This window comes from Lepidochelys kempii, chromosome 3, assembly GCF_965140285.1.
Source record: "Lepidochelys kempii isolate rLepKem1 chromosome 3, rLepKem1.hap1, whole genome shotgun sequence".
Taxonomy (NCBI): Eukaryota; Metazoa; Chordata; order Testudines; family Cheloniidae; genus Lepidochelys; species Lepidochelys kempii.
The window spans coordinates 22248637-22259841 of NC_136382.1; the positions used below are offsets into that span (position 1 = coordinate 22248637).

The following is an 11205-nucleotide window of genomic DNA, read 5'->3' on the forward strand; positions in this document are numbered from 1 at the left end:
AATCTATATGTAGCCACAAGCAAACTGTTCACCTTTTATGGTCAGAGTGTAAATATTAGTGAATGTTTCATTCAAGTGCTTTTTGGCCCCTGTGTGAGTATGCCAAAATGGGACTCAAACTGTTTATAAATCATTATAAAGGCACTGGCTAGAAAAACTAAAAGCCTAATTAAATGGTTGGATTTTCTCTGAGGAACTCCAGGAGCCATTCATTTGTTTTAACTCTGTCAAAAAAAATTAAAAACAGGTATTTTAAGTCTTTGGCCCCGATTGTGCACTCATGTTGGTGTCAATCAGAAGCAACTCATTAAAGTTTCATAGATTCATATATGTTAAGAACCATTATTGATATATGTTAAGAACCAATCTAGTCAGAATTCCTGTGTAACAGACCAGAGAACATCATGCACTAATGTCTCCATCTAGCCCATACCTCCTGTGTTATAGCACATTTTTAGAAAGATACTCAGTCTTGATTTAAATACTTCAATCTATGTAGAAACCATCACTTCACTAGGTAAATTGTTCCAGTGGTTAATTACCTTCACTGTTAAAAATGTGCACCTTCTTTCTAGTCTGCATTCTGCATTTGTCTAGCTTCAGCTTCCAAACATTGGATCTCATTATGCCTTTTTCTGCTAGTTTAAAGAGCCTTCTCCTTTGGGAAATCTCTTCCCCTTGTAGGTACTTGTAACCCATGATGAAGTTACTTCTTAACTTTCTCTTGAATGAACTAAATAGATTGAGCTCTTACAGTGAGAGACTTAAGGGAGGCTTTCCAAACCTTGAATCATTCTTGTAGCTTTTTTCTGAATCCTCTCCAATTTTTTCAACAAGTGTAATTTACACTAATGTAAAACCAGAATCAAACCCTGGGAATGTATCCTTAGCCCCACCAGTGCCCTATAAAGTCAAGATGTGATTGAAGCTTAATGGGAGTTTTGCCTGCAAAAGGGCAGCAGGATGAGGCCTGAAGTCTAGTTTCTATCCCCTTAACCCAACAAGCAGGTTCTCAATAGTTAAAATTCTTCAGGGGCTCCTCAACAATTTATCATTTTTGCTTCTGATTATGTGTCCACTGTTCAGCACATAATTGAGAATGAATGGTATAATGGCAAAAAGGTGCTTACTGATGTGAGTAGCCCCATTTCAACTGAAGACACTGGGTAAGTTTTGTCCCATTGCTGACAAATCATTTGCAAAGTTACATAGTTTGGAAATTGTTGCAATTTTAAGAGATTATAGAAAGCATCTCAGGCCAGTCAATGTCTATTTCTCTTATGTTCATAACACTTGTGTCAGTTCCACCTCACCTGCACCATTGTTTGAACAGGTCAGTAAGATGTATGGGCATGATTCACCTATCACTTACATCGACTTTACACCAGTTTAACTCCATTAAATTACTCCTATTGTACACTGGAGTGAGAGCAAAGTACTACCAGCCTTTCTCCATTCTATAGCACCATATGACAGAAATTTGGGACTCAACTCTGCTCTGATTTAAATGGGTGAAAATCTGGAGGAACTCCATCCACTTCCATGGAATGACTCCATATTATCACTTGTTCAACAGACATTGTACATCGGTGTGCATACAGTGCCCTGCAGGGGTTAAAATGATCTAAACCTCATAACAGAGTATATAGAAAAATGCTTCGAGGGTAAAAACTGACGCTCCTTTTCCCCAAGGTAATTTTGTACAGCCACGTTACAAAATCTTGAAGAATGGAGTTTAAATTCAAACTGACTAGTCAAAGCGAATCCTGGGGGAGGGGGGCTGTCCCTAGATGTTGGTATAATCTGGGTGGAAGGGGGGGCAAACACTGTAGTTTGTGTCAACAGAGAAGTGTCAAAACCTAATGTCGGCAAGCAACCTGAACAGACGCTGGGGCAGTTTGAAAAAGAAAGAAAGAAAGAAAGAAAGAAAGAAAGAAAGAAAGAAAGAAAGAAAGAAAGAAAGAAAGAAAGAAAGAAAGAAAGAAAGAAAGAAAGAAAGAAAGAAAGAAAGAAAGAAAGAAACCCTGTATTATTACCACAACGGATTCTCCTCAGCTGACCTTCTAGACTGGGCGGGACAGCAAATGTTTGGGTAAGTATATTAGAGCTTGATTGTAATTCCAGGAAAAACAGTCACGGATTTTTTCCCCTTTTAAAGTGCCCATTTGTGTGATGTTTCAGCACAATATTTAGGATCAAGTTGGGATGCAAATATACTGTCTCTGGGGACAGCCAGCAGCACCCAGGCAATGATCCTGCTTCCAATGTCCCATCTTTTCCATGCACGTTGGATACTGTATGCAGAGTGTTAAGTAGCAGACCCAGGCTGCTTAGACACTATATATATATATATATATATATATATATAGGGCTGGCTGCTGGGGTAACGGGGCTGCAGAAATTGCTACCTGCAGCCGCACGTTTCGACCACCATGTCCTCGTATTGTTTGTAAACCACGTTGTTTCCGGAGTCTATGTAGAGGATGCTGATGGGGCTGAGTTTGGAAGGCACGCAGCAGCTGGGAGGAGTGGACTCGGGGTCCATGGAGTTCATCAGCGTCTGGATGATGGCGTGGTTGGTAGGCTCCAGGTGGGACCTCAAGGGGAAATCGCAGATCCCCTCGCAGTGGTACGCCTCGTAATCCAGAGGGGCGATTATCCAGTCATCCCAGCCCAGCTCCTTGAAATTAACATGCAGGGCCTTCCTGCTGCACCGTGTCTTTGCCTTCTTGCCCTGCCCTTTTCCCCCAGCCCGGGCGGCGATTGTGGTCCTGCGCCTCCTCCTGGGTTTAGTGGGCGTTTCCTGGCCAGGATCTGGGGGCTCCAAGAACGGGGGGCTGCCCAGGGCTTTCACCTGATCCCTGATCTCCTTGAAGAGATTCTCCTTCCTCTTGCTGTGCGAAAACGCCACCAGGAGGGCTCTCTCGTGGGGCTGGGGCTGGGGCTTGCCGAAGCCCAGCTGCCCCGGGGGCAGAGGCCTCCCGGACTGATCCGACACGATCCTCAGCATGAAGCAGAGCCGCTGGCCCGAGCCGGGTTTCTCTCTCCCGTCCCTCATGGCTTCCCACACGTCAAACACCTCCCAGCGGGGCGAGCCTGAGTCCAGAATGTCCGCAGCCCGGGAGTCCCACAGCCGGGGCGGCCGGTCTGCGCTGGGGCAGGCGGAGAGCAGCAGGTGGTGGAGGGCTCCCTGTCTGGACAGGGCTAAACTCCGGTTCGCGGGGGGCTTCCGGAGGATCCGGAGCTCAGCGCCCACCACCTCGTCCGTCTCCGGCAGGCTGGAGACATCGAAGAGGAACGTCTGGCCGGCCTCTGCCGGGGAGTCATCTGGAAGAGAGAAAGCAAAGGCAAACTGAGGCAGGGCTAGGGCGGGAGGGAGATCCTGGATGACAGAGGCAGCGGGGCTTAGCTCCAGCAAGGGCCTGCCAGGGAAATGGGGCAGGCAAACGACCCCTCGCTGCCGCAATGGCCACCCCGGCTGGGCACGGGGTGGATGAAGCCGCCTGCTTTCGAAGGAGGGTTTGCATCGCCCTTCCACGCGGCTCCTTTCCCGCGACCGCGAAGGGCCCTTCCGCGACCGCGGAGTCCTTGCGCGAGGGTGGGTTTTTTTTTGGGGAACGCCTTTAGCAATCTACCGGGCTTCCCGGGTGCTGCAGAGCCCCGGGGGAGCCCCCGGCAGCCTCCCCTCCCGAGGGTGGGACACTGGCTGTGAAACCAGCAGGCACTGCAATCCCCATAAAAAGCCTGGAGCGAAAGACACAATCTGTAAGTCGATGCCCATTTAGCAGGTTCTCAAGGATTTAAAGTGTGTGTCGTCCCCCCCACACCCCCCAAGTTAAACATTTTGAAATCTGTCAGGACAATTTAACTCATATCTACTAGCTAGAAAAAAGGCGATAACTTGAATGGTGTATTTTCCACTGAATGCATCCGATGAAGTGAGCTGTAGCTCAGGAAAGCTTATGCTCAAGTAAATTGGTTAGTCTCTAAGGTGCCACAAGTCCTCCTTTTCTTTTTGCGAATACAGACTAACGCGGCTGCTACTCTGAAACCTTGAATTGTGTGTGTGTGTATCCCTTGTAAATCAGATTGAAACCCAAACTCCTGTTCCATGCCACACTTGAACGTTTACTGGGAGTAATTAAAGGACCTAGATGTGAAGAAAACAAAATTAAAAGGAAGGGGGAGAAAAAGAAGGAGATGGCAGTGAACCCCTAAGAGCTCCCCCCTCCGAAATCTGATCCTCAAATGTTGCAAGTTCTGAACCTCGCCTCACGCAGCAGCCACTTGCTGGGGTAGTGAATATGGTCCTAGCAACGAGGTTAATTGTGTAAAGTATTTGCACTTTTATATCTTCTCTTAAACTGATTTCGAAACCAGTGCCCATGGTAGCGGACAGAAAATCTGAGTATTGCTTTGATTCACCATTGGAGAGGAGGAGAACCCCTGGATCTTTTCTCCAAAGAGGGAAACCAACCCATTTTGGTGCGTTCTCTGATACCGTATTTTTTTTCTTATCGTCATTTTAAAAACAGATTTAAAATTCCTGCGAGAGGCAGATAAGGAGAGCCCTTTGAAGCGCTCATCTGGTTTCGTTTTGCTCTGAAACTCCCAGATACTGTGCAGACTTTTCGCAGCATTAAGCGGTTTGCGCTCACAGCCCGGCTGAGCCGCAGAAAAGTTTCCTCGATAAATATCAGATCGGAGGCTTAAGGGGTCTTTGTTGCGCGTGATACGGGGACGGCTTGCCCATTTAAGTCCGCTCGTTGAGCGTTTCAAAAGGTTGAGCCATCGGGTTTTAAGTAGAAAATCCTGATTTCCGTTTAAAAGCTGATTGCGCGGCATGGCCTATTGACATACGTATTTCAATAATAATAATAATAATTAATTAATAATTAAGAACAGAACGATGACATTTATATTTAAGCCAAACCTCCCAATGACTTTACCCAAACAGACCCCAAACCAGGGATGTCTATTTATGCGTATTCAAGTGCCTTCTGGTCCTATATCTACGGAAGCCTAAAATGCGTATTTTAGTTCATGTTAAATAATATTCAAGATTATATTAATATAGTTATATTTTATACATATAAATATACCAGATTGTGTCTTTTTTCCCAAGCAGAACTCACGACAATATAAATAGGAAATCAACGGCACTATCTTGTCCAGTAATAAGTAATACTAGATACACATCCTGATTACTATTTAACAGGAGCTAATGTGTACATCTGAGGCTTCCTTAAGGAGACTTGGCCCCCTCAGAATACAAGAGTTGTACAGTTTTGTATCTGTATGTCAGAATAAAACCAGGCGATTAAGCTTCTTTCATTTGACAGTTTTCATTTGACAGTCACCCTCCAGCAGATCTGTCTTCGTTAGGGAAAATTGCATTTGCTAGATACCAGCTAAGTCCAGACAGCGATTCCTGAGCTATCTTTAGAGATTTGCTGTGTGGAGCGCTTTAACTTGCCACGATTTTAATATATAAAAAAATATATTTAATATATATATAAAAGCTTTCATCCTGATCTAAATATCTTTTTACAGCCCAGATTGTCCATTTCAAACTTCCCAGACCAGTCAAAACAGTAATTTCGTTACATCATAAATAAAAATTAAAGCGCTCTCTTTTTTATTCCAAGTGGAAGGCGTTTAGCTGCCCTACTCGGTGTTTACTGAGCCCACCCCAGGGCAATAAATTCGCTTGCGATACACCTGGGCAAAAACTGTACTGCCGTTTTGGGCGAACATCGATCATTTGACAACGCTTTCTGCGGCATTTAGCGGCCAACTTTTGTTTCCTGGGGAGCTGCTCATTCGAGCCCGAAGCATCACCGATTGCAATCGGTTGTGACTTGTCGATTTCAGCCCCCAGCCACGTGGGTGCTTTGTTAAAGAGCACCCCGGCTCTGCCCCGGCACCACCCCCATGCCCCTGCCCAGGGCATGACGATTCAAACGGCTTGCCTTTCCAGCTTCAGTGCGTTACATTTGTCTCCATCTCCGCTGCGGTGACGGCAGCGGAGATTAACACAAACCAGATGACAAATGCACCAAACCCAGCAACCCAAAGGTCTGCAGAGGTCCCTGCCTTTCCGAGCTCGCCCCTGGAATCAGAGATGCCAATAAGAATAATTAATAATCAAGGGGAAAGAGCAACAATCGGCCAGATACTCACCCACGGGCCAACTGGCCGCCCGCTGGAGAGACCGGGGGCCAGACATCCGCACACCGGGGCTGCCTGAGCGCCAGCCCCAAGCGAGCGGTGGATGGCAAAGCGGGGCGAGTCGCTGCGGAAGGCGCTGAGCGGTCTGTGGCTGTGCGTGGTGCTGGAGGAGGTGTCCCACCCGGGAAGGCCGTGTCTGGAGCTGGGTAGCAGGTCAGTCTCGGGGTGGGGTGGGGGAGGCAGCTTGCGCCTCCCTAGTTTCCTCCTTGGCTAGCCACGGGGGAGTCGGGGAGACCCTGGCCCTTTCCCCGCACAGCCCGGAGCAGGGGAGGCTGTGCCCCCTTTTACTCCCCTCCCGCGGCCCCCCGCCTTCCTCCCAGAAGGAGAGCAGCCAGACAGGGTCCCCCGGGATCTTTGACGCCTCTCCTTTCTGCCTCCGCCTCTTCCTCCGGCACACCTGCCTCCTCCAGCCCAGGAGCCGGCCACCCTGCAGTTCTCCCACTCTCCTTCCCGGGCTGGCAGCACGTCAGCGGCCCTCCCGTGTGCCCACCCCGCGACACGGCACGGTCCCTTCCCTCTAGAAGCCGTGTCCACTCGCCGGTTTACACGGATGCTCTGGGAAAGTGAGGCAGTGGGTGGATGAGGGAGAAGGGCGGAGGATTGAGTTTCTCTTCACTCCCTCCCCCCCCCAACCGATCCAGAGTGTGGACAGTGGGGGTGGGGGGCAATCGGTGGGACACAGGAAACCCTGAAATCTTTTCATTTCAATAGCTGCTTAAAGAGCCCTGCTGGTTATTCTGGAGGTTGTGTTTGGAACACCTTGCCCTGGAAATAAAGCGTGAAAGGAAACAGATCTAGGCAGGCAGATACATCTGTTAGACTCACTAGGATGAGATGGATTGGTTTAAGATTAGGGTTACATAAATGTATTAGATTAGGGTTGGTTAGATCAGGATGCCATTAGATCGCTCAGATTAGGATCAGAGAGCTCGGAATTAGCGCGCGCTATTAGACTAGGGTGAGCGATCCCAGGATTATCTCGATCTGTTAGATTGAGAGCAGAGAGCTCGGGAGTAGCTGGATCTATTAGATTCGGAGCAGAGAGCTCGGAAGTAGCTGGATCTATTAGATTCGGAGCAGAGAGCTCGGGGTTAGCTGGGTCTATTAGATTCGGAGCAGAGAGCTCGGAAGTAGCTGGATCTATTAGATTTGGAGCAGAGAGCTCGGGGTTAGCTGGGTCTATTAGATTGAAAGCAGAGAGCTCGGAATTATCTGGATATATCAGATTAGGAGCAGAGAGCTCGGGGTTAGCTGGGTCTATTAGATTGAAAGCAGAGAGCTCGGAATTATCTGGATATATCAGATTAGGAGCAGAGAGCTCGGGAGTAGCTGGATCTATTAGATTCGGAGCAGAGAGCTCAGCAGTAGTTCGAGCTGTTAGATTAGGATTACAAGGCTCCGGATTAAATATGTGGATGAACCCGTTCCATGGCCTGACACAGCCCCGTCCCTTGCCCTCCCCTCTTCTGTGAGACCTCAGATGTCCCACTGCGCACACCCGGAGTTTCATTCGCTTGCTTGGTGAGCAGAGGAGCTGCCCCGGGCCAGGGGAGCCCGCCCTGCTCCCCCCGCTCCCCCAGGGACCCTGCCTCTGCCCGGGCCAAGCGCACAGGTGCCTGCGTCGCTGCTCCAGCTGTTCCTCCGCTACTCACCTCCGGCCGCCAGGTCCGCGAAGCCCGTGACCGTATCGGCCCGGCCCCCGCCGCTGCTGGCGGCTGCCCCCGGCGGCTCGGGGGCGGACAGGCTCCGGTAGAGGGACACCATGTACTGGTGGGGCACCACCGTGCCGTTCCGCAGAGCCCCTCCGCCGCGGCGTCCAGCCTCCCTCTGCCTCGGGAGCCTCCCCTGCGAGGAGGAGGCAGAGGCGGCGGCAAGTGGCCCTGAGCTGCCGGCTCCCGGCGAGCCCCTCACCGCAGCCGCCTCCAGCCCGTCCCGGGGGCGGCAGGCGCTCAGCACCCACAGGCAAAGGGCCGCGGCCGCCCTCAGATCCATGCTGTCAGTGGGCTCCGCTCGGCGAGGAGAGCGTTGTGCAGGGGCTTTGATGGCTTTGGAAACTCCCCGGTTGCTTTTTAACATTGTGTTAATCAGCGAGTGAGATCCGCAGCCCCTGCACAGCGCCCCCTGCCGAGCTCTCTGGGGTTAGCGCATCCCCCTCCCCTCCCCCCCAACACACACCCGCACCTTCCAGCTCTCCTACCGCCCACCCTGCTGCTCCAACGTATATTGGCAAACGCCAAAAGGGAGACCCAAACACTGAATCATTTATTTTTCTTTTAAAATTCCTCCCCTTTCCCCCCCCCCACCCTTTTCCTTTGGAATCCGCCGGAAATAAGGCGATTCTGTTATGCCCCGGGCTTTGCACGAATGCTAATGCTTTGTTTCCAGGTAGGCAACTTCCCCCCCACCCCCCGTCTCCCCACCACAGTTGGCATTAATCCTTAAAACTAGCCAGATCCCGAAAACTCAGGAGAGTGGACTGTGCGATGAACAGACATGGGAAGAAGGGGTTTCACCCCGGCTCTGGAGAAACCCATGGTCCCCCCAAAGGGTGACACGCATTCACCAAGGGCAGGAGAAACCTAGTATTGACTTGAATTATAAACCGTGGAGTAATTGATTTTAATCTGCTTTTCAAGTGGGTTCTTATTTTTCTTTTCGACTTTAATTCTGATGTTGGAAAAGTCTAATTTTTTTTAAAAAATAAGACAATATAACTGGAGATAGAAATATTACAATAGCAGCAAACGGGCTGAGTGTTTAGAAGAGAAGCAGAAATGTCCTATTGAAAAACCCAGCCTATGAAAGAATGGGAAATAAAGCAGCAGAAATTCTTGACAATAATCGAGTTTTTACAAACTGAAAAGCAGAGCAATGCCGTGTCCTAAATGCAGAGAGATTTGTTAGACTGCTGCGTGGCAACACGGTGTAATTCATTTCTTTTTCTTTTTCCTAATATTGGGGATTGTATAGTTGTTTAGAAACCACGTTAAACAACAGGAGAAGGGGATCATTAAAGAAGCATCTTGCCGTTTTCATTTAGCGTTAGACTTGAAACTGGCCCAAATGCAAAGTGGAGGTTGTGATTATTTAAAGTGGAGATAGTTTATCTTCGTTTCTAATTCTTTCTTGAAAGACAAAAATAAAGCAAAACAAAACTTAAGTCTGCATGAGTGTGAATGTTTTCCCTTGCACTGAGGGTTTCCTTGGTAAAATTCAGATGTTTCCTTGGATCCTGATTAAAATAACAAACTGCGATATTTACTAGGATGTTATTTCAAGTTTTCTTCAGCGGCTTTCTGGTTATGTCTGTTGCGATTTCTCAACAAATACAAAAACAAGAGCTGCAAAGATTTATTTAAGGAATGTAGGTGTTTAGCCAAACCAAACATTTTTCTCCCCCCAAACAATCGTTTATCAAGAGCATTTGTCACTAAAGTATTTAGGATTTAGAAAAAAAATACAGGTGCTTTGTCACTAAATTAAAAGCAAATTTTTATGTCAGGCAGCTAGATTTGTTCTGTACTTACAAGTAGCATGATGCAATAGAAACAGTTCCAGTGACAACCTCCTGATGAAATTATAGTCCGTGCTAAATAAAGTACAAAATCTCCTTAAAACGGGACTATTTATACACTACTTTGATTCTGCATTGCTCTCTGCGTCTCTCGCTGTGTAATTCGACAGCCACTGAGAATAATAGTCCGGGGGGGGGGAGACTTGGTTAACTGTTTTTCTTCTGTGAGACACTTATTATAACGGGACTGCCGCGGTTTCAAAAGCGAAAGGTCACTTTAAAAAGCATCTGTCAACATCCTTCATCGGTTGGCATAATCTCTCTGGGGTTTGGATCGAAAGCTTTGTGTCGCCCCCTCCCCCTCGGTTTGTTATACTTTGTCTTGCTGTAATTTACAAAGTCAGGATAAACGGTTGATCTGGAAGTCGGGAGAAAGTGTCTTCCCGCTCCCCCCCCCCCCCGCCCCCAATCCATCTCTCTCGAGGTCTCCAGCTCTGCCGAGTCCTGCGAGGATGTGCCCGCCTGTTGCAATGCCAGGGTGTTCTTTGTCCAGCCCAACAGGGCAGAAATGCCTCAGAGCAGTACATAGCTTTGGTTCAGTATTTCTGGATCTGCCAAGAGGATTGCATCGGCTCTTCCCTAACGTGAAGAGGATTGTGTGTCGGTGGGGAGAGAAGTTTTGTTGTTGTTGGGTTGTTTTTTTCGGGGGGGGGGACTGCTAAAATATTGCGGTGTATTAAAATCCTCCTAGCTCAGCTCAGGAAGGCGGCAGCCATCGCGGGCATTCATTGCGTTAGAACAATGTGCCCTGAGTAACTTCGGCGTTTAGTGTCTCCCCAGCAGGAGGTTAGAGGCTGGGCTGAGCGATCGGTGCTCTGGGTGGCCCGGGGTGCCAGGGGAAGCTCGTTTCAATCCAAGCCCCTCCTCTGAGCGCAATCCCCGGGTGTCCGCGCCCAGCCTCGCACATGCTTTCCGCCCTCCCCAAGGTGTTTTATTATCCCAGCGCTTCTGGCTTTCGGTACGATCCCACCTCCCACCTTCCAGTGCGCTCGCTCGCACTCGTGCGCCTGCCTTGGCTGGGCAGCGGGGGGCGGATCACACGCCTAACTCCGGCACACAGAGAGCCCGGACGCCGAGGTCCGAAGGCCACGCAGGCAAATCGCGCTGTGTCGGAGTTTGGGGACGGGTGGTGGTGCGGTGGGACCCCCCTAGGGCTGGTTTCTGATCCAAGGAAAGCAGGGATCACAGCTCCAGGCACTCAGTCCAAGGGATTCCCTCCTGGCTCCAGAGACAACCCCTCTCCTCTAGGAGGCAGGATCCTCCTCTCTCCTTTTGCTCCCTGGGCTGCAGAGGGCGCCCAGCTAGTTCTAAGGGACCTACTTCCAGGGGGACAAAGCTGCTCCTTGTCCTTTCAGCCCCAAGGTGAGGGAGCGGGACTCACCATGGGTGGGAACTTAGCG

At 49.4% G+C, this 11205-nt stretch overlaps 1 protein-coding gene across 1 annotated transcript; it reads right to left on the reverse strand.

Annotated features, from left to right (window-relative positions):
• Positions 1-2404: 2404 nt before the first annotated feature.
• GDF7 (growth differentiation factor 7) lies at positions 2405-8223 on the reverse strand. The gene is made up of 2 exons (XM_073335099.2): positions 7884-8223; positions 2405-3327 (listed from the first exon to the last, which is right to left on the reverse strand). Exons 1-2 carry the CDS (start codon positions 8221-8223, stop codon positions 2405-2407), a joined length of 1263 nt encoding a protein of 420 aa, XP_073191200.1.
• Positions 8224-11205: the final 2982 nt, after the last annotated feature.